This window comes from Poecilia latipinna, unplaced genomic scaffold, assembly GCF_001443285.1.
Source record: "Poecilia latipinna isolate Pla-1442-1.1 unplaced genomic scaffold, P_latipinna-1.0 Scaffold1661, whole genome shotgun sequence".
Classification (NCBI taxonomy): Eukaryota; Metazoa; Chordata; class Actinopteri; order Cyprinodontiformes; family Poeciliidae; genus Poecilia; species Poecilia latipinna.
In genome coordinates this window covers 120,400-147,187 of record NW_015114277.1, presented here as the reverse complement: position 1 = coordinate 147,187, position 26,788 = coordinate 120,400, and the positions used below count along the sequence as shown (strand labels likewise).

The following is a 26,788-nucleotide window of genomic DNA, read 5'->3' as shown; positions in this document are numbered from 1 at the left end:
CCGAAAATGTCTCAGTGCACTTAAAATCATTCACATAATGTCCTTCATGTTCGTGAATCTTTTTATTAGCCTTTTGAACTGAAATTGATTTTCTTCCCCACTCAAGCAGTTTACATCAGCTGATTGTCCAAGAATTGAAAATTATATTTTCTGTAGTCTTCATTACCCAATCGATGCAAACAATCACAATACTTTGACCTTTTTGAATTCCACACCTAAAAATAAACCAAAGTGTGTAAAAACTAAAAATACTACTATAGCTAAGAAACACTAAACTAAAACTAATAAGTAATAAAAACTAGGAAATTAGTTTAATTTGCTTCTACGTTCTAAATTGAACTTGGAAGCAAATTTTCAGCAAATATATAAGCTTGATTTAAGTCTACAATTCTTTAATACTGATTAGAAAGTTCTTGTTTCACTGGCTGATTATTTAGCTGATAACATGTCAAATTTATTTATTATAGCATTTTTTAAAAATAGGTTTCAAACGGCACCAAAGTACAAACAAAAAGTAATAATAAAATAACAGTAATGAGTAAATAAAATAAAACATCACAACAGAAAAGTTACGTTATGAGGCTTCAATCGAGACATTTTTCCGCCAGTGGAACTAGAACTGGGTTGCTAGGTAACCGGGCTGGGCTTGGCTGGGGTTGCTAGGCAACGGCGCACTGCTGCTGATTATGACATAAGTAGAATATTCTACCAGTGGAACTAAAACCTTTTCATCAATATTACAGAATTATTAGTTTAAAATAAGCAGCTACATTCAGTTTATCTTAAGTGCTTGAAGGTGAAACTGGACCAAGAATACTTGGTCAGATTTGGTGTTTTTTGCAGTGCTTGAGTCTGTTTACGCCGACCTTGTTCTGCGTCTTGTGTTTGGTTGGGATGTCACCTGTTGGTTGCCATTCCATCCCAGTACATGCTGCCTCTGTTCCCAGTAAACTCAGATTACTGCTAATTAAGAGCGGCCCTCAGAAGCAGGGGGAGTTGTCGGTAACGGTGGTAAACAAACAGCAACAGGACATAGTGAGAACACGAGAACACTCACGCTCCACGGCCAGTTGGGCCTGCGTCCGGTCGTGGAGGGTTTCACAGCTGTAGGCGCCCCGGTCCGCCGCGGCCACCTGGTGAATGGTCAGGCTGTGGGACCGGCCCCTGTGTTTCAGGGTGTATTTGGCGCCGGGGTGGATCAGGATCCCCTGCCTCATCCACTGGACCTCCGCCGCCTCTTGACTGACCTCCACCTCCAGAGTCGCCTCGCTGTACTCCTCAGCTACAACTGCAGCCATTTTCTTTGTGAACAGCGCCTGTTGCTCTTTAAACCACAAACACAGATTACAGGACAGCAGCCTCTAACATTTAAGTGTTTAAAGCTACGGTATGTAACTTTTATTTTCATATTTGTAAGAACTGTCACCATGTAGTGGCAGTTTGTTTTGAGACAGATCATTTGTGAAATAAAGTGATCTGCTGAAGAAAAACAACCAATCAGAGCCAATTAACAGAACAACTAACAGTGGAACTGGAAGTCATTTTAAATATCCAAAACAACCAAAAACAATAAATAAAATGGAAATGAAAATCTGAACACAACATAGCGCTGTCAATCAATTTCATGTGCTCAACGTGCTAATGGCAGAGAAACAACTTACCGTACAGGAAAACCGTTAGTTCACAGTGATTGGTTGCTATGCTAACTAGCCTTAGCATTCTTCTTTTTTTTCTCCCTCTCAGTGACAGACCAGTTGCCATAGCCACTGACTGACAACAGCTCCACTAATGTATCAGGATTCAACACCAAAAAACACAAAGCCAGCACATTCAGTTTTATGTTTTCAGGCTTGATGTTTATTTTACAATTATTAATCAGTGATTGCTGCAGTAGATTAGCTACCACTGCTAATGCTAAGCTAACACAGCGGTGGTTGATAAGCTAATTTAAACACCTGCTCTACTGATGATCTGTCAGAGTTGGTGTGTAGGTCGCCTTTTATTTACCTTTCAAATGAACCGAAACACATTGAATTCCACACCACATCTGCATGTCAAGGTGGTCAAAGTCAAGCTAGCATAACTGCCCCCTTTCCTCTTCCATGCACCATAGTATAAGTTAAAACTTTTTTTGTTGCTAAGGGCCAGAGGAGCTAAATGTTTAAGTAGAAAAGCAGACAGTCTGTTATGAGTCATGAAGAGCCCACCTTGGACCGTTAGCTCCGCCTCTGACTCCAGCCCCTCGGCGTCAGCCGTCACCCTGCCGCTGTCTGACACCAAGCAGCTGCTGATGCACAGCATGTGGCACAGGCCGTTACAGGAGACGGCGGCACGCTCGTTCAGAGCGACGTCCTTTCCATTCAGACGCCAAACCAGGGCGGTGTCGGCCGGCGAGACCACGCACTTAAACACGGCATCTTCCCCTTCACGGATGGTGATGTTACGCAGCTCAGCGATGAATTCCACGACACGGGGGGCTGGAAATCATCGTTAATAATCTCTCACATTTTCAGTACAAAATAACATTAAAAGGAATGTATTACACAGACTTCACATTTTTACATTTTTGTGTTTCCATTTGGGTTTCTACTGCTCCCGAAAACAACACAAGCTTTAAAAATACCCACTCAGCTGTTTTTCGGCCTGTTGTTGATTTTTGGTGTCTGGAAAACGAGCCGTTAACAAAACCTTCGAAATGCAACATTACAAATCACCAGGAACTGACCCCTCACCTAATGACCCCAGTTAAGCCTGGCTCGTCGCCTAGCAACCTCAGCAGAGTTCTGCCCCGTTACCTAGCAACCCAAGCTGAGCTCCAAAACGTTTTGCCAGCTGGTTTTACCACTGCACAATGGCTGCTGCACAGCAAAAACACAAAATCTTACCAAGTATTTGGTCTAGTTTCTAGTGCAAATATCTTAGTTCACTTAGTTCACAAGACAAGACTAACTTACAATTAACTTTTCAGGAAGATATTATTGGCTTGTTTTAACCCAATAATTCCTTGATATTGATGGGAAAAGGACTGGCAGATTATTTCACTAGTAATTAGAACTTGTTCCATCAATGTTATGCAAACCAAAATGTTTGGTAAGAGTTTGTGTTTTTGCAGTGAAGTGTTTTGTTGTTGACTTACCGTACAGAAGCCATTTCCTGCATTCTCGGTTGCACAGAAGGCTCTAGTAATGCTTTTCAAAGACATATGGTTGTATAATTGTGCATCTTGCAGCCATTGTTATGTGAGAGTGTAGGTGTTGGACATGCATGGACAGCAGCAGTTTATTTGGATTTAAAGTGACAGGACGCCCTAAAACAACTAAAACCTCATTTTCTATTATGTAATTCTGAGCAAAACAAAAAAATGTAATGAACATGTTTTGTATGGCCTGTAGATCTATTCTGACCTTTAATCACTTGAGTTTGAGGAATGAAGGTGACTTACTTTCGATGCTGACAGTGGCAGCTGTTTGGTCGTCTGTGGATTCACAGACGTATTCTCCAGCGTCTTTGTCCGTCAGCTGCTGGATGGTCAGGCTTCGCTCCCGGCCTTGGGCTCGTATTGTGCAGCGGCGACTTGGCGTCATCTCCTTACCGTCTTTTAGCCACTGCACGTCTCCTTTGGGCTTGTTCACCTCACACTGCAGGGTAAGAGTTTTACCTTTCAGAGAGATCACATTCTCCAGACGTTTGACAAACTTCACCTTCATTTCTGAAAAAACAAATCAAACAAAGGAATCACAATTATAAAGATTTAACAAGCAGGTCAGGGTAAAGGTCACAGCAGAGGGCGTTCTTACCTTCGACTAAAAGACTGAAATACATTTCATCCGTGCTTACGTCACAGACATATTCTCCAGAATCTGACAGCTGCAGAGGATTAATGGTGAGCTTATGAGTTTTACCCTCACTGGAGATATGAATGTTGTCCTTATTCAACAGCTGGCCGTCTTTCAGCCAGCGGACATTAGCTCTGTCGCTGCTCACTACGGCACACAATGTGGCGCTCTCATTCTCATAAGCTGCCATGTTATTCTTTCCTTTTTTATTAAGAAACTTGGCTGGGGGATCTGAGGGAGACACAAAACAAGTTTCTCAAAGAATTCAAGCAAAAAGATATGAAGCTGCAACCCCTAACATGCAACTGAAAACATAAAAGATATTTTATTTTACATATTTGTTGAAACAGATGACAGCGCTAAGCCCCTCCTCCCGGCTCTGATTGGTTGTTTGCATTTCTTAAGGCAGTAGTAGCAGCTCAGGAGGAAATTGATTTTTTCACAGATTTTCTCTTATAAACTGTAAAAAACATTTATTTGTAAAAGTAGCTGCAGCTTTAAGGACCTAGAAGGAACGTTCTGATTTACCTTGAACCTCCACCACTGTGACCAGCTTGTCATCGATGGCTTCACAGACATATTCTCCAGAGTCTGAGGGCTGGAGCCCGGAGAGGACGAACTTCCTCACGACGCCGTAGCTGTCGATCCGAATCCGGTCGCTCGGTTGGAGAGCCTCTCCGTTGCGCGTCCACTCCACGTCGGCGTTCGGTCTGGAAACTTCACACTCCAGGATGAGGTCGTCTCCTGTTACCATCACATGATGCTCCGGGTTCCCAGAGTTCCCAATAATCTGCACAGGAGGTTCTGAACATAAACAATCGCATTGATTAGCCTGGAGACGAACAAGGAGGCCTTTTAGTTTTAACCAGGGAAAATTTCTGACAGAAAACTCAGAAAATGTTAAAACACAAAATATTAAAGTTCAGGCTTTTGGCTTCCTCTTGATCAACACATCTGGTGTCCATTAATTTATTAAAATTGCTTATATACTTTTTGATAAAAGTGACCTAAATCTTTTGTTTTATTGCCCAGAATTGACCATAAAAGCTGCATTTGCAGTTAAAAGTTAAAATCCTAACTGACCGTTTTTCCTGTCTGAGCCTAAAGATGAATATTTTTTGAAGGATAATTTTTGTACAGAGATTTTGATTCAATATATTTATGTTTTCAGTTGTGTTTTTATTTTTATTCCCATTTTATTTATTGTTTTTGTTTATTTTGGATATTTAAAATGTCTTCCAGTTCCACTGTTATTTGTTCAGTAGAAATTAAAGTTTATTAATTTTTGATCATTGTCATGAAAAGGGTTAAAAATGGACTGAAAACAACAATATTATCATTTAGCACAATAATTTCTGGGACGATTTATCGTCCAGCAAAGTTTGTAATCATTCGCCAAACCTTCAAAATCCTTTTTATGTTTTGGATCTACAAAAAAACCAACTACTTATTTTAATGCAGGGTTGTCCAAAATGGGGCACGGGGGCCATTTGTGGCCCTTGAGATAATTTTGTTCGGCCATTGATTGACCAAAATGTATCTAAATTGCTTTTATTTTAATAAGACAAAAGCCTGAAGCCCCTTTTATGTTTTGGATTTTTACTGATATACAGATTTCATAAAAACCATTTATTGTTGAAGAGATAAAACAAACATTTTTAACTTAACAAATTCAAAATTTGGAAATTTTGACCCCCGGCACAGAAAGTTTGGCCACCCCTGGTTTAAAGTATTGAGTTATTTTGATCTGATGACATGTTTACCTCTCACAGTGATGGTGAAGGCCATCTTGTCGTCTCCTGCGTAGCAGCTGTACTCTCCTGAGTCTTCCAGGCCGGCGTTCAGGACGACCAGCGACCGGAAAACGTCCTGCTCTTCGCAGCAGTATCTCTGGCTGTCGTCGATCAGCTGACCGTCTTTGTACCAGCGGACGGACGCCTTGGCGTTCGACAGCTCACACACCAGAATGATGTCATCTGAAACTAGGAACTGCTTTTCTGTCTTTGCATCAGTTTTTCCCAGGATTCTTACAGGCAAATCTGTGAACAAGACAAAGTATTTATCTGTCATTACCTTGACTATCAATGAGAAGTCTTAGAGTGAATTCACACCAGTCCTGATTAATCCGCTTTAACTAAACTCCAGTCTGTTTGTCTAGAAAGTCCGGTTTGTTTGGGGAGGACTGAATGCTAATCAAACTCTGGTCCTTCTACAAACCTTGGTCTCGGTTCGGTTTAAGTGAACTCTGGTTTGGTTTGAATGCAAATGTGAACGCCAAGTGGATCAGAGACCGCTCCAAAAGCAGTAAGTGGACTACAGCACAGGGCATTCTGGGTAAATACAACCAAAACAAACATGTTAGCGCTGGCAGGAGAAATGGCTCCTGGGCTTTAACCAAAGACTAAAGAGAAATCCTACAACTACTAAAACCTGACGCCTCCATTTTTGTTTACATTTGGAGAAGGAGNAAGCNGCGCTCAGTGTTTTCTTCAGAGGCTTTTGGTGCAGCGCCCCCACAGGCGAGGAGAGGAACAGGTTGCTCACAGGGTTTGGTTGGTTTGACTCAGACCAGCTGAAAATGCATCATGTTGCAACTTTTTCCCCAATCAAACCGAATCTACCAGACTATCAGGTGTGAAAATGACTTAAAGAATAGTTAATCTTTTCTTTTGACCAAAACTGAACATTTTCTTCTTCTATCCAGCTAATAAAAACATTACCCACCCTGCACTCTGACACTGAAGTCCATCACGTCGTCCTTCGCGTCACACACGTATTGCCCGGCGTCTTCCACCGTTACAGAATGAATCGTTAACTGACGCGTGACGCCATCTTCCAGGATCGTGACTTTCCTGGAGTCCTCCACTTCTTCTCCATTCTTCTTCCAGGTCACCTCAGCGTTTGACCTGGAAACCTCGCAGTCCAGAACCAAAGTCTCACCAACCACTTTCTCAACTCTGCTCGCCATCTTCCGTGGGCGCAAAAACCGCACAGGAGGCTCTGCACATTTAAAAGCCCAAGAAGTGTCAGTAAGATGAAAATACTGAAGCAGATGGATGATCTTTACCGTTTCTTTACCTGCTATGTTCACAAAAAACGTCACAGAATCGTCTCCGGTGTCGCACACGTATTCTGCAGAGTCTCTGACCGTCGTTTCAGGGATAATGAGCCTCCGGTAGACGCCGTCCACCTCCAGGAGGAGGTTCTCGCTTTCCTCCACCTCCAGTCCGTCTCGATACCAGCGCACCACCGCATTGGGCCGAGAGATCTCACAGCTCAGGACCATCCGCTCCGACGTCTGCTGACACAGCTCCATTTGGGACTGGCTCGGCGACAGAATCTGAACCGGAGGCTCTGGAAACGACATGGAGGCTTTTTTATCAAATGAATCGAGACAAAGTTGGAGCCGCCTTAAGAAATGAAGAAAAAATACCAAATATTTCTAATTCCAAGGCTGGAATTATGCAACTGGATTATCAATAATTCAGGTTTGGTTGTTTTTCTCCATTGGACATTTTAAGGATTGTTTTGCATTAAATCAAAATAATGAAGTTTATTTTGGTAGCACATCATAAAAACATCAGTCACCAATTTGCACCCACCCTGCACTCTGGGTAAACATTTAAGCTGGTAAACATTACATTTTGCATCCAAAATGTTGGTAATTGATCCAGTTATTAGTAATCAAATCAACTCTGAACATTTGGGATTTTAGTCTAGTCAGTGTTTCGGCTGTTTTGCAGTTTTCTGGACGTTTGTTCCAGATTTGTGGTGCATAAAATCTGTATGCTGCTCCTCCATGTTTGGGAATTAGTCTAAACATTTTATGTGGCAGAGCCGTCAAGGTGCATCAGGAAAGAAAGAAGCCATATTTTCCAACTACCTCCATAGTTGCTGGCACATCTGGTAAAGATGTTCGAAAAGCTAAAAAATAAACATGTACAATGAGGATCTTTTTTATTCTTTATGAAATTACCTTTATTACCCATCCCTCTTAGATCAGATGCTGTAAATGAGTTTAACAATTAGATTTTTTCCAGTAAGACATAAACCTACAATTACAGCATTTCCCCAGCCTGGTAAAAACCTTTGCTAGTTTTAGAAGAGGTGCGTTGATTTATTGGCGCCGATTTCCTTCATTTTGGGAGATCAGTTATTGTCGATATTTACACATGAAGCCGATCTTGTCCACGTTTTTGTTCGACAAGTCTGCGCGGCGCTGCAGGGTCAGATTAGATGATTTCAGCGACTCATACTCATTTTCCACACCGCAGACCTCAGACGTTTTGTAAATACGCAGACAGTTCAGAGCAGAAAACCACAGTGGACAAGCAGGAGCTTCTTCAGGTTTGCAAAGACAGACATCTGGGTTTTTTACGTCTAAACCTGCAGGTGTTGTATGGTTGCCATTAGCACCGTGTGCTGCCCCCTGGAGTCCATCTGAATATGAGTTATAGTGGGGATGAACTGCAGAGAATAAATGCTGCAGAAGTTGGGTCGGCCTCATTCATCAAACCTGAACCATTTTAAACATTTTAAACTGAAATTCAAACAAACAAAATTCAAACTTCCAACAGCAGAATCAGAGCATTTACCCGTAATGCTAAGATGGAAGAATATGGAATCGTCGGCCGTGTCGCAGACGTATTCGCCAGAGTCTTCGACTCTGCTGCAGAGGATCTTCAGTCGCCGGTACGGACCCTCGTACTTGAGCTTGATGTTCTCACTCTCCTGCAGCTTCTGGCCGTCCTTGAACCAGCCGACGGCTCCGTTGGGCCGGGACAGTTCGCAGCTCAGGATGATTTCCTCAGGGACGTGGCGGTCAAGGTGGACGTCCTCTTTGGGGTAAACAATCATCACCGGAGGCTCTGCGGATGAAAAGTGGAATAAAAACACATCAGATTTCCTGGGAATGCGTTTCCTGAAAGGTGATTTATTACCTCTGATGTTGACTTTAAATATTAAAATGTTGTCTCCTGTGCGGCAGGTGTATGCGCCGGTGTCAGACAGTTTGGCTGAATTAATGATCAGATTTCTCTTGGCGCCCTCGGCCTCCATTGATACATTATTGCTGGGTTGTATTTCGGTTCCGTCTTTGTACCACTGGACCACGCCGTCGGTCCTTGAGACTTCACACGACAGAATAAGCTGCTCTTGCTCCACAGCGGTTCGGAAAAGGTCCTTCTCTGGGATGTCGGTAAACGTTGCAGGCGGCGCTGTGAGGTAAAAAAGCTCAGTTACCGTCTGAAATCCAGCAGCTTTTCTTATACAGATTCAGACTCACAGCACACAGAGTGAGGATCAGTTAATGTTCCTCTACGGCAAACTGGAAACAGTTCAGAAGCAATGCGTTGGTGTAAGAAGGTGGAAACATTAAAGGTCATGGATATTTCTAAGAGCGTTAAAACTGCAGTAAGTAACTTTTACAAAGAAAATGTTTTTCACATATTTATTAATGTTATCTTGTTGTGACAGTTTATGAGACAGAAAATCTGTGAAAAGATCGATTTTCCTAAGTTACTGTCTGAAGAAATGTGCTAAAAACACCCAATCAGAGCCAGGGGGTGGGGCTTAGTGCTGTCAATCAACCTCGTGTATGACTTAACATTACAAGAAAACAGATTATCTACCATCATCAGTGGCTTCGCTAACTAGCCTGAGCATTCACGACATGCTATGCTAGCAGCAGTGTAGCAGAGAGCTACACAGAGTGTGATTGACAACACTAAGCCCCGCCTCCTGGCTCTGATTGGCTATTTCTAGTTAGCACTGGCAAAAGGAAAAGGAGCTCAATTTTTCCACAGATTATCTGTCTCATACTCAGGCCTGTAGCAGAAAACAATAAAACAATTGATAAATTAAAACGACCTCAATCATTTCCATTGGCATTGATTTATCGTTTTTCTCTTTCTACCAAAAACTGGATGATAAAAGTCTTCAGTCTGATGTTTGGGTCTCCACTAAAATTTATTTTGAAGGATAATTTTCATTACAAAGACTTCATAATTAATTTTATTGCTGTTTCTGTTGATTTGTTTATGTTGGATATCTAAAATGTCTTCCATTAGAATTAAAAGTTTATGCCATTATTCTTATATTGCTTAAAAATGGTCTCAAAACGACAATATTACAGGTTAGAAACAGGTTCAACAAATATGTAAGAATAAATAAATGTTTGATAAAAGTTACAAACTGCAGCTTTAATGGCGGTGGAATAAAATCTGTTATGGTTCATATGAGGATGGTCATGATTTGCTTTCTGACATATTAAAGGCCATGAAGGTGTGAAGAGTGAAAATAACTTGCCAAGAAAAACTGAGCATATCACCTTTCACCTTGAAATCTTTATCACCGTCATCAGCCTTACATTCATACACCCCAGCGCATGATGACAGGGACGACTCCATGACCAGAGCTCCCTTATCGGGCTTTGACTGGACCGCTAAGCTCGATTCTATCCCGTCCTCATACCAGCAGGTTTGGTCTGCAGGGTCTGAGTTCTCACCATACACTCTGATCAGGTTTCCTGCCTCAACAGATTCGCTCCTCTCTGCCTCTGAAACAGCTGAGAATCAAACCCATGCTATAGGACTTCATGTTCACTGAGCAGCAGTCAGACGGCGCAGTGCCGGCAACATGCATCAGAAAATGCAACAAAGTTGGCTGAGAGGTTAAAGGTTATTGGAGCCGGTCCGAAGTGAGTCAGGTTCTCACAAACATGTTAGTGCTCATCTTTCTGCGGTCTGCCTGTCAAACAGAGCAGATTTACTTCAAATACGCTGAAGTCTACCGTAGCAACACCAACGTTAAAGCCATGAAATGCAGTCCTAAAGTCCCAAAATGACCTTCAACAGAGGCGTTAGCGATTCAGTTCCCAAAGGGCCGCGCCATCAACAAATGTACGTATCTGTGTTTCCATTACAAATGTGCGCAAAACTTTGTCTATTTTTGAAAAAACACAATTTCAGTGTCTAGATTAAATAAGAAGTTAATCTGAAAATCTCACGTAAATAAACTTGGCCACGCTATAAGTTATTTTCAAAAACCGGCAGCGCCAGATGTAAACACTCATGAGATTTATTAAAATGGTGACCTGTCCAGGTGACCTGTCCAGGTGACCTGTCCAGGTGACCTGTCCAGGTGACCTGTCCAGGTGACCTGTCCAGGCCATTTTACAGAAGAGCGACGGATTCAACACGTCAGAATGACGCAGAACGTTTTATGAACTGCATGAGGCTGTGAGAGCTCTGCTGGAGCGTCTGCACTTTGTCCAGAAAAAACAAAAACAGGTCCTCCTCCTTCCGGTCTTCTTCCTCGTTGTTTCTGCCAGTAGTGACATCTGAATGTTAATGTGGCTCCCATCATGTGAAGACTTATTTAAATTTTTATTACTAAGTGGCACATTTCCACTAAGCAGATTTATTTTTGTAATTTCAATTTACACAATTTTATGGCTAATGGAATGCAGCTTTAGTCTTAATAAAATAAAAATTTAAAAGAACAATAAACCATCATCCTTCTACTACTTCCTGTCGTCGTCTTCGTCTCTTCCGCCAGACGTAACATCCGGTTGATGATCATGTGACTCATGTGATGCGGAAAAAAGTGCTTCCTTGTTTAATTTTGATACGCTGAAAAACAACCTAGCGCAGAAACTTTTGATCAAAAAAATGATTTTATTGAAATTGGAGTGTTTCTATTTAGCAAATTTATTATCGTTCTTTCAATGTGCGCAGTGTTATGGTCAAGCGTTGTCCAACGCTTTTGAACTACAGTTTTAAAGAGAGTTGGTTGAAGACATCTAAAGGACACTCCTGTACGTTCAAATTGAAAAACCGTTTGAAACAATTTGAAAAGCCAACACTGAATTTTAACTTGTGTGTGTTTGTTCTCACATGGTAGATTATATACTTACTTACTCAGCTGCCCTGAAAGAACGTGTCTATTTTTGGGAAGCAGGATCACATTGAGCAGCAAACCACCGAAGCTTTAAATGCTTCAGCATGGTCAATTATTTTTATTTTTATTAATCATTAGTGCAGGTTATCAGAGTTGTAGCTTCATTTTGCCTAATGGTCAGGGAAGAATTAAAAGTTAGTTACTCTCACAAAGCTCAAAATACTTAGATCACCTGCAACATCCACCTTGAATTGAATACGGTTATCTGTAGCCTCACAGCTGTACAACCCAGAGCGCCTGACTTCTGCTGATTGAATCACCAGCTCCCTCAGTTTTTCACTGGTTTGGATTTCATATTCTCTGGTTTCCAGAAGCCGTTCTCCGTCTTTATGCCAGTGAACTTGAGCAGCTGTCTCTGAGACTTCACACTGCAGCTTAACTGGGCAGCCTGCTTCTACAAATTTGCTTCTTGCAACCTCTGGTAGCTTTGAGAACCTCACAGGAGTAGCTGTGGATATTATGAGATCAGTTAAGCTTACATAGTTTTTGTTTTAAAGTTGTGTGGTTCATATTTTGGTTTGCCTTAAGAGTCTGCCATACTTCATCCGAAGCTGAACGGACGTTTCACACATTCCCCTCATTCATGGCGCAGACCACCTGGGGAACATCCCACCCACTTCTGCAAACTTTACATCCCTTTGACGGTTTGCACTGATATTTAGTTAAGATTTGTGCAAATATACAAGGTTTCCCACAGAAAACCTACCAAGCTTGGTGGGATGGTCAGTTCACCAGCAACCCACCAAGTTTTTATATTAAAAATGTTAAAAGTTTTGAAAATGTGGAGGTGCATGAGCAGGCATGATCATTTGTGAAGCCAATGGCCAACATATAAACCCGGCTCCATTCGTCTTTACTGTCACATTTAGTTGTGTACAAAAAACTGTTTAGAATAACCAAACAAACTTAGCCTGGTGGGGGATCAAGTAAAGCCTGGTGGCCCGCCAGGCTTATAATACACCAGGGGAAACCCTGGTACATAAAACCGCATCTGATAAATGTTCCTTAAAAGTATTTGTGTCGTCTGCTGAGACAACCGGATAGTGGAAGCAGAGAAGCTGAAGGGAAATATGGACATTGCTGATTGCTGTCTGAGTGCATTTCTGCATAAATCATGGCCGCAGACTTCTGACCAGTCATGCAACACTTCATGCAGAGCTCTGTCGAGATAGTTTGACCCAGGCCTGCTGTTGAAAAGCAGAGGCAGATGACAGAGTTTACATCTACGTCAATGAGAGCCGATTGTGGCACTTCGGATAAAGTATGAGCGAACCTCAAGTGTTTACAAAGTTTGTCCATTTATTGATGGACTTGATTAGTTTCAACGTGTGCAAAGATGCAACTTTCCCAAATTAATTATTGATAGATGTGTTAGAAATAAGTTCCAGAAAGTCACCTTCAATGTCCACGTGAAAGGTCACGGCCTCATCAGCGAGACTACAGCTGTAGAGGCCAGAATCGGAGACCTTTGCTGAGTGAATGATTAACTTCCTCAGGACTCCGTCTCTTTTCATATCAAGGCCTGTTTTGGAGAAAAGCTCCACCTCATCTTTAAACCAGGAAACCTGAGCAGCAGGGTCTGACACCTCACACTGCAGGAATACTGGAGAACCAAGTCTAATCAGCTTGTATTTTTCTGAAAATGGGGTTGCCATAATCCTTGGTGATTGGCCTACAAGAGGAGAATGACAAAGGCATAAACAAGAGATGAATTCACAAACACCACCCAAAACACTAATTCCAGCCAGTCACTTTCTCAAGACCATTTGAAGCAAAGTACACTTGCACCATGCAGACTAAGCAATCCCTTCACAGACACAGCAATAAGCAATCACCTTTTACGTCCACTTTAAAGGTAACGCTGTCCTCTGATGTCGAGCATTCATAGATACCAGCATGAATGCTTTCAGCTGACGGGATGATTAGGGTCCTTGTCAGACCATCTGACTTAATTTCCACTTTGTCCCAATACCCAAGTTTCATCCCGTCTTTGTACCAGTCGACATGAGCCGAGGGGTCATGAGAGAGTTCACAGCTGAGGGCAAGAGGTTTTCCCTCTTCGATGGATCTGTTCCTGTCCTTCTCTTGCAGCTTTGAGAACTTCACAGGTAGCCCTGCAGTTGTGGGATATTCCAAAAGGAAACAGTAAATATTCAACTTAATTAATGCAATTTATTGAAGTAATACAAGAATTTTTGAAACTTTACCTTTATCTTAAGTTTATCAACACAGCTAGCACAAGACAAACATATCTCACAAAGTATATCAGACACAACAAATATTCAACAAAGACAAAAACCAAAGAGTGTCTAGAAGAGGAAAACCAAGAAGGCCATATCACGTGACATGTCCAATGTCACACTTCGTTCACAACAGAGATTAGAGGTAAGTTGCAAACTAGAGCATGTTTTATGCTTACTCTCTTCTTCCACAGGTGTGTTTAGTGTGTCAAAGAATAAGAGACAAGAAATGCAACCTCTTTAATACAGTAGATATTCAGACTCGAACTGTAGGGAGAATGGCAGAGATATTAGGAAAGTAAAGCTCCTGAATTATTGTGTTAAGATTTGAAAGGTATTTAATTTAGAAATGTCATTGTGAATAGATGTAACAGGGAGTGTTTTTAATTACCAGGGAATCTTCCTTTGTGTATTAAAGAAGCAGAATATTAAAACAATTTTATGTTAAGTGATAAACTCCGTTAAGATAAGCACTCAGTGTTAGTGCTTTGCAAGACACTAGAAGCACTGCCAGGGGTTTTGTGCGTCACCTTTTACTTCCACAGAGAACTGGATGTCATCATCCTTTGACTCGCACCGGTACACACCAGTATGAGCTCGCTCAGCGGACGGCACAACCAGACTCCTCACATTTCCCTGAGACTGGATGGCTACTCCGCTTTGAGCTCGGAGCTTTCTCCCGTCCTTGTACCAACTGACTTGTCCAGAAGCGTCTGACAGCTCGCACTGCAGAGCTATGGGACAGCCAGCTACCACTGTCATTTTCTGCTCAGCCTCAGACAAAGCTGCGAATGTCAGAGGAGGAGCTACAGGATTGAATGTAGAATAAAATTAGTCAATAAGGTGCAATGGGCTGATTCAACGACAAGATTCACCTTTACCATCAACATATGGGTAGTGCATTATATCAAACTAACAGTAATAATCTCATAAATTGGTAACTATTCACAAAATAGTAAGGTAATATCATGTCTTTATCAAATTAGCTAGCATCCATCCATCATTTCTACTGATTTTTCACATCAGGTAACGGAGGTAACGGGTCCAGACTCCCTGCAGGCATTCCCAGGCCAGGTGAAATGTTTCATCCCTCCATCTTATTCCTGTTCTGTCCAACGGTCTCCTATCAGCATGACCAGAAAACCTCCAATCAGGCACCTGAAAGGCATCCCAATCAGATGTCCCAGGGCCGTTAGGTGAGTCTTTTTGGTGTGCAGGATAAGCAGCTCTTTTTCAAGCATTAAACTGATGCAAACTTTGATTGTTATCTCTAAGATTGGCCAACCGTCACCCCGTGGACCAATGCTCACCTCTGAAGTCCTAAAACAACCCACTGCTCAGACTTTGATCAGTGAGGCAATTCCTCCCAGTCATGCTAATGTGTTTGACATTAGATTAGATACATGCTGAACTGAATTTAGACTTTATGATTTGGAAGGACACAGCCAATAATTTGGGCGTAAAAGTTTGTTTAAAAAGTGACAGAAATGTGTGTTTTTGTGTCACAAGTGGTGTCTTACATGATTGTCTCTCCTTGAGATCTTTGTATTCTGGCTCTGAATTAGAACAAATACTTGAAAACAAATACAAAACAATGAATGGATCCAAAACAATGAATGGATCCATATGTTACCCTGAGGAAACTGTCAGGCAATTTTCTGATTAGTCCTTTGATAATCACATGATATTACCTAATGAACTACATTATTATCAAACTTTCACTAAACCGTTCAGCTGTTTTTACTGATATGTAATGTAAATTATGATGTACACCTGGAAATCCTTTTAATTCATATTTGTGACCTTTTTGTTGGGCACATGATTCTCCATTCTGGTCCTCCAGGATCTCTGCATGTTTTAGGTCTTTCCCTTCTGACTTCAGTCAGTGGTTGATCAACAGGCTTCATCCCTGGGATACAGCATCATGTGCTGCATCCCATCATCTGCAGCACATGATGGGATGCAGAGGAGGTCATGCAGTTTTTTGAATCAGGTGTTGTTGTAAAGAGACACATCTGAAACATGCAGGGAAGTGTTTCCTGAGGACCAGAACTGAGAAACACTGTAGTACGCAGAAAACAAGCTCGTAAAAGTCAAGAACAGTGATTTAGGGAAAGTTTTAAGCCAATGGATCCCAAATATTCGCCGTGGTAAGGAACTACAACCCACCCCCCTCAAGTATTCCCACTGAATACTTGAGCACCTCTAAAAGTGCTTGTATTTGCCTATTTTAATACTTCAACCACCAAATACATGTTAAAATGTGATAATACAGGTAATGGAAGCCGTCTTGGCGCTACTGCAGAAGCTACTGTCCACGATCTTCCTTATCTTTGTTCTTGTGGGTTTAGCCAGTCAATGCGAAGGAAATTGAATGCGACTCTTCGACTGGCTGCTTTGCAATCACCAGCCGATAGCGCCAACCAGCTTTGTATTGAGGTATTTCAGCTTCCAAAGCTGTATTTTCTTCCAAATCTTTAAGATACGCCCCACAAGAAATCTCTGCAAATGGAATTACGTTGCCAAATGCTGAACCGTAAATAAGCAGGGGTCCACTGTGTTTCTTTTTAATAGTCACTGCTAAACAATTTATCTGGTTCTGTTATAGGTTGGTGTGTTTTATCCAGATTGAACAAAGCTTGGTTGTGCCAAATTTGTATAACTTTACAGATAATCAATGATAACAGGAACAAATTAAGAACAATTTTTATGTTTTCTCGTTCAAATTTGCATAATAAATGAGTGATCACCTTTCACATCCACATAAAACTGCACTGCATCATGTGATGTTTTGCAGATGTAAATTCCTGCATGAGACGGCATCGCTGATTGGACCGCCAGCGTTCTGACGGCGCCCTCTGTGAGCAGGTTCTGCCCAGATTCTTCAGACAGATTTACTCCATCTTTAACCCAAGTTACTGCAGCACTGGGGTCTGATATCTCACATCGTAGCTCAATGGGTTCACCAGCTGCAACAGCCTTGTTCCTCTCAGCCTCTTGAAGAGTTTTGATTCTCACTGGCAGAGTTGGGGATGCTTGAGGTAACATCAAGAGAGAGTGTCATCACTATTAATGACTATAACAAAGTATCTTGATATTTAAAATATATCAAGAGCAAAGGTTCAAAGATTAGTCGTGCCAAAAATATTCTGACATTAAAGAAAATTCAAAGATATGTTCATTGATATTAGTCATTGAAACAGAACGGTTCTTGGGTTAGACTTTAGCTAGCCACTTAGAGTTAGGTTTTATAACTTAAATGTTTATTCTTTTCTTTGTTTCTATAATAATTTCCTCTAAATCACCCAAGCTCAATTTAACTTTAACTACTAAAGTTTTAGTATAGACAAAGTCAGGTGAGTAAATGCAAAGTTTTCAAAATGTCAAAGATTGCAACAAAGCAATCTTGGGCTTACACAATGTCAACATTGTGTCCATCTATTGTTTGCTTAATGCTAACCATTGAAATCACCTTCAACAGCCACCTTATTAGCAGTGACATTGTCACTCCAGTGACTGTCATGTGTTCTTGACAGATAATTCCTCTCTGACTGGGATTGTGTCGATGTCTTCTTGGTGTCATAAAAGTCTGGAAAGCAAACGGTAGAACTTTCTCCACGGTGGTTTGACTGGTCCATTTGGTCCTCTACGGGCTCCAGGTTCTGATGATGAGTTTGTTGGACAGTTTTGTCCTTATTTGACAGACATAGCAACTCTGGAAGGTTGGATGCAGTCTGTCCGGTGTAATTAAATTCGTCCAACTTGACATATGTATTTGACGTAAGATGTTCAGATTGGAAAACTTCTGCCTCATTATTTGGACACAAACCTGAAGGAAACAAATCCTCTGATAATGCAACTGATGACTGTTTGGCTAGGTTAAGCTCCTCTGGCCGGTGAGTTGATGTCCTTAAACAGTCGTTTGGCCTCAAACAGAGGACGTTCCCAGACAGCGGGCAATCTAGGAGCTTTTCAGGAAGAGCAGCTGGTATTTGTATGGACCCGGAGTCTCTGTCTGACTGGACAGTAGTTGTCTGTGTGGATTTTGAGCCCTCCTCTGGTGTAACAGTTGAACCTTTTAAGAGCTCAAACCATTCCTCCTGCTGATGAGGACCAGTTTCTAAGGCTGCACAAAACTTGTCAGGTTGGTCTGTTGAAGCCTGTATGGTGTTTGATGCTCTCCCCGTCAAGGTTTTTATAGTCTTATGGAGGCTACCTGGCTTTAGTTGACTGGTTATTTTCTCTTCAAAGTGGTTTATCTGCATTGACGGGACAGGATCCTCCAAGTTAAATTCAGATTGTATTGGCCTAAAGTGGGATTTTGTGGTACTGCAGTGAGATGTGGATCCATATATTGGCTGAGGGGTTGGTGTATACTCAACGTGAACTTCATCTCCCCCATTTCCAGTGAAGGTGCCAGAATTGCATTGTGGGGACGTCTGGGTATCTTGGTCAGAGTAAGCCTCTTCCGCAGACATGTTCCTTTCTTGGTCGGAAGAGAGCCTTGGCGATGTAGCTATAAGCATTGTGGTGTACACAGAGAAAGGTTTTCAGTTGTTGGCGTTCTCATTATTTCTTCTCACAACATATTTTACAGCAGTGGGGGTTAGCATGAAGTTATGGGATAATCCATTGCAAAGACAATCAAGAAGATCGACCAGGATTGGTCTTAAAGTAAACAACATGTCTCCCTTACAATGCCTCCTGTCATGCCATCAATACTAATCCCTTTAAACATAAAAAGGGACTTATTTAGTTCTCTTAGGAAAAGACTTCGTTGTCATTGCAACAGGCAGAGGTTCAGGGCAGCAATGTGAATGACAGGATCTTGAGATGAATAGGACAAAAGATGGACTTTAAGAGTTGCAAGTTGTAAGCAAAGATGACTGTTAAAATGAAGAATGAAGTGACAAACACAACACAGAGATTAGTAGGAAAAGCAGCTACACAAAAAACATGTCTTTGATTAAGAGCCCAAAGTATCAGTAAAATGACCAAACATCAAGGATGAAAGTGTGATAAAAGCTGTTTTCTAAAGGAAAAAAGATTTACAGATGGCTCACATGACTGGGCTAACAGTGAAATAACCACTACGGTTAGTGGCATTTATGGGCTGGGTTAACATGGATGACTGATTTTAAAAGCTCAAATCACCTTTGACTTCCACAGAGTTTTGGGCTGATGCATCAGCTACCTCACCAACCTGGTCACGCGAGTGACACTGCTCTGCTGTTCGGACAAAGCCAAAGAGAAAACAATGAGGTGGGTGAAAGCTTCACGCATGTAACTAAATTCTTGAGTCTTAAATGTGCAGAGACACCACCTTTCACGTCCGCTCTTAACGGCACGCCGTCAGACGCGTCACAGCCGAACCCGCCATCATCAGACAAGTTTTGGGACACAAGGGCCAAGATCTGGCTGTGCTCTTCGGTGCCGGGTTCTCTTTTAGGATAAATCTGGGTGCCGTCTTTGTACCAGCAAGCTTTAGCAATGGGATCTGAAATCTCAAATTGCTGAACAATTGGATATTGCTCTTCGGTTGACCTGGTCTTCTCATCAGGGTCAAGTACATATGTTGGAGGGGACACTACAAACAATCATTAGGGAATAAGTTCAGTGCATACTGTCCTTATTTCTACCTAGCGATAGTCTTTCAAAGATGCACACAGAGAATTGGAACTATATATACATATATGACATTTGCAAATGAGAAAAATCACCTTTGTTCACTACTATTAATTTGGCCACATCATCTGCTGTTGCACAATAGTATGCTCCAGAGTTTGAAGGATGAGTTGGTTCAATAACAAGGGTCTCCTTGATGTCTCCCGTTTCAAAACCAAATTGTGTGCTTGAATAGGATTGTGAATCTCTCGGCCACGACACCTGGCTTGCAGGGTCTGAGCTTTCACCGACTGGTTCAGTTGGACGGGTTGGTTCGAGTGTCTGCAACCCTCCAGCCTCCCGGCAGGGCGGCAATGTTGGAGCTAAAGATAGTGATTCAAAATGTAACTGGACTGAAGAAAGGCTGAGCCCTGGAGGAATCTGTCAAATCTCAAACTCAATGAAAAACAGCATTGCTTTTACATACTAAACACAAATCTTCATTCTGTAAGTAGAGATTATTTTACAACACCTTTCGGACACACACCTTTAGACACAGCATCACATAAACAGGTACAGAAATGCATAGAAATGTTAGTCATATCTAGAGTCTATGAAGCTTTAGGATTTGCTGTAATAGTGAAACAACTGTAAAAAAAATATCACCTTTTTCATCCACAGAGACGTGGACAGTGGCCTCAGTGGTTTGGCAGCAGTATTGCCCTGAGGGCAAGAGCTCAGGGGGTGGGATAACGGGTCCCTGCGGTGAGCCGGTACTTTGTATACCCCAACCCTTTTGCGGGTCGAGCTTTTTACCATCTTTACTCCAGCAGACCGGGACAGTGGAGGCTGCAACCTCACATTCCACCTTCAAAGGGTCGCCCACCTCAAGGGACCCGCCTCTCTCAGCTTCAAAGATAGTAGAGTATGCCACAGGTAGAGCTATCATTGGGAATTCAGGACAACTAAATAAACCCACTTGTCTGTTTGAAAGGTGGAAACACACCTTTCAAACAGACAGCTACTGAGCAGAAGATAAAAAGAGCTTTGGAGACTTTGAGTTGAGAGAAAGCCACAGCAGTTACACAGCAAGTGACAATAAACAGTCGTTAACATTTCTGTTCGGTTGTGCGAATGAAGCAGCCATCAAGCCACATAGTTCTTAAGCAGGGATAGTTAGTGGCACCTTGAGAGAGGAGGTGGTGGTTACGATATCAACACTTAAGAAAGGAAGTGAAAAGTCACCTTTGATCTCCACTTGAAACTCCACGGTATCATCGTCAGTGGTGCATCTGTATAAACCAGAGTGGGACACCTCTGCCAACTGAATAACTAAGGTTCTTGTGTTGCCCACTGAATGGATTTCTAATCCAGAGCTGGAAATTAGCTTCATTTCTTCCTTGAACCAGCAAACCTGGGCCTCGGGATCCGACACCACACACTGGAGAACTATAGGGCTGCCAGCTTCGATCAACTTGATCTTCATATCCTCAGGAATAGCTGAGAACTTCATAGATGGAGCTACAGATATGTTTAAAATTCATGACAACCTTCAGTAAACCTCATGTTAGCCATTTAGAGTATTATTTATAATCTATTCCAGACAGCTTAACTGCTAACAGGCTGAAGGATAAAAATGTTGCTGCACATTCAATGGCAAGAAGAGCAAAACATCAGACAACACACAACAGTATCATAAGAGTTAGTGGCTTTGCTGAAAAGGAGCTTGTTAATGTTTCTCATGTTGAGGAGAAAGAAATCACCTGTGATCTCCACACTGAAGGTGACGGCGTCGCCCTTTGTCTTGCAGCAGTACAAGCCGGAGTGAGCGACTTCTGCTGAATGGACGACCAGTTTCCTCGATAAGCCTTCGGCTTTGACATCGACTCCGGTTTGAGGGTGGAGCTTTGATCCATCTTTGTACCAGTACACTTGGGCAGAGGGATCTGAGAGCTCACACTGTAAAACAAACGGCCCGCCTGCTTGGATGCTTTTGCTCCGTTCAGCATCTGGAATTGCGGAAAACCTCACAGGCGGGGCTGTGGAGATCGAGAGATAATCGGTTAGGTTGTGGAAACTTTAGAAAAGAATATCTTGTTTCTATAAACTCCTTACACAAGATCCCACCCCCATCTCCCTGCCGGAGGGCAAAACACCGCTAGCTAACTATGAGTAGTAGCACATTAATAATACCTACATCTCCAGGCTTCAATTAATTAATCGGATAGCAAGTAAACGAATCGTCTTTTTGCCCTCCAGCGTTGTGCGGGTGTTTCCGAAAGTAAACAATAACATGCAAGGCGTCCATATATTATATAAGAGTACATAAGAAATAAACAATAGATTATACAAATGACACAAAAATGTTGATTTTAAAAAAGCGACCTCAACAGAAACTACAGCCTCTTACCCTCGACTTCCACGTTGAACCTGATTACATCGTCAATGGCATCACAGCAGTAGACTCCTGAATGCGAGAAGTCTGCAGACTGGATGACAATCCGTCTCATTGTTCCCTCGGACTGAACATGAAGACCTTCCACAGTTTGCAACTCGACGCCGTTCTTGTACCAGTGCACCGGAGCAGCAGGATCAGAGAGCTCACAGTAGAGCACGATGGGGTTGCCAACTTCCACAAACTTGTTTCGATCCATTTCAGACAGAGGTGAAAATTTCACAAGTGGAGCTGTAGATTTTAGGAAAGACATTTCTGTTATTACCAACTGTTTACATGTAAATTAATTAATTTCCTCTTTGTTCTTAGATTGTTCCAGTTCTGAAAGCCTCTAAAACGTTCTTCCTATTGTTGTTCACATAAATCATGGTTTCCAGTGGTGCATTCACACCAGTCCTGTTTAGTCCGCTTTAATCAAATTGTAGTTTGTTTGCCTAGAAAGTTTGGTTCGTTTGGAGAGGTGTGAATGCTAATCGAACTCTGATGGCAACCAACAAACCAAACTCTGGTCTGCCTACAAACCTCGGTTTCAGTTCTGCTGAAGTGAACTCTGGTGCGGTTTGAATTCATGAATCAACACCAAACAGACTGAAGACCGCTCCAAAGCAGGGTGTGGACTACAGCGCACGGCATTCTGGGTAAATATAACCACTAGCCTAGCGTTAGCGGGAGAAATGGTTCATGGTCTTTTGTAAAAGACAAAAGAAGAATCCTACGACCCCTGAAATCTGATGCCACTTCATTTTTGTTTACATTTCGAAGGAAGTTGCTCTCAGTGTCTTCATAGGTTTTTGTGTCGTTTCCTTCAGTGGTTCTTGGTGCAGCGCCCCCACAGGCCAGGAGGGGAACAGGTTGGTTTGACTCAGAGAAATATATACCGTCCCTTGAATCTCACTCTTTGACTTTACTGTCACTTAAATTTAACCTTTTTTGTATTTTCCCAAATACCCATCATGCCTGTTCTTTCAATCATTCCTTAACTACCATTTCCAGGTTATCTTTAGGCACCTATGGAGTCTTAGCATGCTCTTAAATGCTATAAAGTTATAAAATAAACTATGCATACCTTGAATGTACAGAGCTGCAGAATCTCGGATGCCGTAGGCAATGAATGTAATCTCCGCTCCGTTGTCTGTGTCGCGTACTCCTCGGATACGAAGAGACTGGTGTGTCCTTGACCGGCGGAGGGAATAACGCTCATCATCTTGAAGCTGAGTACCATTTAAGAACCAGGTACCAATCACCGAAGCAGAAAGTTCGATGGTGAAAAGAGCATCTTGTCCCTCTGGCACCAAGGCGTCCTGTAGAGGAGCTTGAATCCTGGCGACAGGAACTACAAACAAAAATGACTTTATTAAAACACTTTTTAACAATCAGTGATAAAAGGGTTGGTTATTGTAGCTGGATTACCTAAATGAACAGTTCTGGGGAACTCAACGTTGTTGCTTTTTCCGTACTTATTTACACTACAAATGCGAAAGCGATAATCTGCTTCACATGGGACACTGTCACCCAGGATCTCCACTGAGGTTGCAGAGTCAGTGGTCAGGCACTGCAGCCACTCCTGCGAACCGGTGCCTACTTCCTGTCGCTCAAGCACATAACCAGACGGAGGGTTCTTCCGGGAATCTGGGGCAGGAACCCATGAGAGGAGAGCGGCGTTCGCACGCTCCGTGTTGATCTGAACTCCTACTGGACAACTTGGAGGACAATGTCGGGCCGCTAGAAACAAAACAGTGAGGTTTTATAAACCTTAAAGCTGTAAATGTTGGGCTTTTCAGAGCTCAATGCGATAAGAACTGGAACAAACCTTTCACCCTTAACTGAGATGAAGTCTTGGACCGACCAACGAGGAAGGTCACAAGGCCAGAGTCTTGGGGCATCGTGTTGACAAAAACCAGGATGTGAGTTCGACCAAAGGACTTCAGGATGGTCTGATGCGTTTCGCGCAGCTCGATGCCATCTTTGTACCAATGTATGTCCATCTCTTCTTTCTCCACTTCAACACAAAAGGCGGCATTTTCACCTTCCAAGACATCCACTTTCCTTGGAAGCTTTCGCAAAATTGTACCTGGAAGAAAATAAGTTTTATCAAACAACCAACCATGTGGGATTGAGGAAGGGACACGAAGGTATCCCTCTGCACAGTGATACTCTCCAGAGATCCTTGGCATTCCCACAGAAGAGCAAAACATTTCAGATAATAAATATTCCAGGTGTTGCTTTCTAGTCTGATTTCTTTGGATTTACGTAAATCTGCTTTGGTGGCATAAACAACTGAACTGTAAATCCTCTGTGGAGCTTAAAACTAATCAGATTCTGGAATATTCTACTAAAGATTTGGGTGCCAAAAGGTGAAGGCATTGGCAGATGATGATATTTCACCAGTTCTGTCCATTTTAGGTCCTTTCAGAATGAGCTGTTTTTTGGGCTTCTGTCACTTTTATGCGTCTCAACATTTACTCTTGCATTTTATAAACAAAAAAATTATTTCAAATAGATGCGTAATTGTACAACCGCACATCTTTCCAGCAGCCATTGTACGGCGGTAAAACCAGCTGACTAGCTCTGCTTGGGCTCTGGGTGAGGGCTTGTGCCTGCTCATATGTCATGTTAAATTTGGGAAGTTTGTCAAATGGCTTGTTTTCCAGGCAACACAAAACAAATAACTTGCTGCCAGAAAACAGCTGGATGTTTTTTAAAGCACTTGGATCATTTCTCCACTTTGACATAAAGAGATAATAACTTTATGTCCACTGAACGCTTGAGAAAAAGCTGTTCAGCTACGCAAATCCTGTAATTGCCAAGATGAGATATTGTATCATGCAGACTGTAAGCAACACTACATTTCTATATGATGTAAGTAATTTAAAATGAATAAATGAAATGTAATTACCTTTTACAGCTACCTCGGCGATGCTTCTGCCCCCATCAGGCATCTCACAGAGGTAAATCCCATCGTCATCAACGCCAATGTCCCGAATCGTCAGCCTCCGTTTTGTTCCCCACTCCTCCATTCCATATTTGGCCCCCGGCTGCAGCCGTCTGTCCTCCAGATACCACTTGATGGGAACTGAATCTTCTGGAACTTCGCACTCCAGAACAGCTAAATCCCGTTCCCAAACTTCAAGATCATAGAGAGGCTGCTTAAACCGAACCGGTGGCTCTGCAGTCAAAGGTCATAAATGGATATTAGTAGTTATAGTTACAAATGTATGCAAGATAAAATATATTATACAGTTTAGAGAAGGACAACAGTAAGTCTTAATACAGTTTCAACTCCCGCGCCTGCTCTGGTAGTGATTGATAGGTCATCAATAGTTGATCGGCAGTGCCAGCCGACCAACTCTTGGTGACCATCAGGACTGACATGCAGGTCTGTTGCTATAAGTCAATTAATCGCATGATTAATTGAAGCGATCTCAGTAATTTCCATGATTTATCATTTTATTTTTCTCTCTCTTTCTGCCAGAAACTGGATGATAAAGTCTTCAGTCTGGTGTTTTGGTATCAACTAGCCTTTTCTGTGAAGGATAAATGTCTTTACAGAGACTTTATAATTATTTTTATTTGTGTTTCTGTTGCTTTGTTTATTTATTTGATTTTAAATGCCTTCCAGTGACAGTGCTGAATATTTGTTATAATTTAAAGTTTATTGATCTTTGAGAATGTGATTGCATCATGATACCATCATGTCATCCAAAAATGGTCTCAAAACAACAACAACAACTTCTGGGACAATTTATCATCCAGCAAAATTTGTCGGAGTGACACGCCTGCTAAAATCTCTGCAGACCCCACATATCCTGGACACAAACCACTTTTTTCTCCTGTCAGATGTATTTTCATGACAGATATTATTGTTTTATTGTCCAGCCTACCAACAGAAGCCTGATGCTAATTGTGTTGCAACCAGTAAACTTCAGCTCAATAAAGCTACAAGTATCAGCTAATGTAAGTTTGATGAGATAAAATGAAATGTTTATGCTAACTAATGTGCCTGGTAATGCGACTAGTTATCCCTGGTTAGTCTCAGACCTGGCAGCTGGCAATGAACAGCGATTTACGTCCAAATTTAACCATTCCTGTTGGATGCCAAAGTGTTTCAGTCAAGCCACTTGGACGTTTCTGTGTCAGCATGCCAGGTTGTTGCATCATGTGACCCCTCCACTCGTATAAACCCAAAATAAAACCCCAATCAAACTCCATGGAGTGCTGGTCATGCTGTGTGACAGCTCCATGAGGGATCCCCTGTGTCTGCTGACCTTCACTCTGTGTTTTGCCTGACTGTCACTCCAGCAAATGTCTCTGACATATTGCAGCAGCAACGCCCCCTCTCAGGCGCTTTACTGCCTGTTCTGGATGTTTCAGCTCCTCGCAAAATAAATCATTTACATATCAATCGCTGGTCTGCGCAGCTAAAGAAAATTGTTACATTATCACCGGACACTTAGTGCTTCGCTGTTCTCGTCAGTGAGTGTACTCAGGATAATTTGACCCACAGCTATGTTCTTGTAGTGACACTATAAATTCGAATTTGTTTTACGACAGATTCCAGTTAAGCAAACGAGAAATCAAAAGACAAGGAACTTATTTTGTTGAGGAATGGGAGGGTTGTAAACACTCAGAGGTGTTAGATAGGGAATAAAGTGCTTGCAACCGACACCAGGAGACGGTACCAGACAGTTGTAAAC

General features: G+C 42.1%; 1 protein-coding gene across 11 annotated transcripts in view; it reads right to left on the bottom strand.

The window, feature by feature from the left end:
• Positions 1–644: 644 nt before the first annotated feature.
• Positions 645–26,788, bottom strand: part of obsl1b (obscurin like cytoskeletal adaptor 1b) — a 31,261-nt gene continuing 5,117 nt past the window's right edge. The window contains exons 3-30 of one of the 11 annotated variants that reach the window (XM_015059830.1): positions 24,991–25,260; positions 23,905–24,165; positions 23,505–23,816; positions 23,161–23,427; positions 22,050–22,325; positions 21,403–21,678; positions 20,885–21,160; positions 20,306–20,581; positions 19,756–20,022; positions 19,359–19,622; positions 19,190–19,264; positions 17,508–18,551; positions 16,786–17,070; positions 14,566–14,841; positions 13,631–13,909; positions 13,192–13,467; positions 11,968–12,243; positions 10,165–10,401; positions 8,777–9,052; positions 8,432–8,704; positions 6,915–7,190; positions 6,561–6,836; positions 5,600–5,875; positions 4,365–4,640; positions 3,798–4,067; positions 3,443–3,709; positions 2,208–2,477; positions 645–1,324 (exon numbers count right to left, since the gene is read on the bottom strand). In XM_015059830.1, the coding sequence (XP_014915316.1) occupies positions 981–1,324; positions 2,208–2,477; positions 3,443–3,709; positions 3,798–4,067; positions 4,365–4,640; positions 5,600–5,875; positions 6,561–6,836; positions 6,915–7,190; positions 8,432–8,704; positions 8,777–9,052; positions 10,165–10,401; positions 11,968–12,243; positions 13,192–13,467; positions 13,631–13,909; positions 14,566–14,841; positions 16,786–17,070; positions 17,508–18,551; positions 19,190–19,264; positions 19,359–19,622; positions 19,756–20,022; positions 20,306–20,581; positions 20,885–21,160; positions 21,403–21,678; positions 22,050–22,325; positions 23,161–23,427; positions 23,505–23,816; positions 23,905–24,165; positions 24,991–25,260 (8,297 nt within the window). In that variant the 3' untranslated portion in view covers positions 645–980. The remainder of the gene's footprint in view (positions 1,325–2,207; positions 2,478–3,442; positions 3,710–3,797; positions 4,068–4,364; positions 4,641–5,599; positions 5,876–6,560; positions 6,837–6,914; positions 7,191–8,431; positions 8,705–8,776; positions 9,053–10,164; positions 10,402–11,967; positions 12,244–13,191; positions 13,468–13,630; positions 13,910–14,565; positions 14,842–16,785; positions 17,071–17,507; positions 18,552–19,189; positions 19,265–19,358; positions 19,623–19,755; positions 20,023–20,305; positions 20,582–20,884; positions 21,161–21,402; positions 21,679–22,049; positions 22,326–23,160; positions 23,428–23,504; positions 23,817–23,904; positions 24,166–24,990; positions 25,261–26,788) is intronic. The other 10 variants (XM_015059832.1, XM_015059831.1, XM_015059835.1 and 7 more) reach the window with 10 other exon arrangements.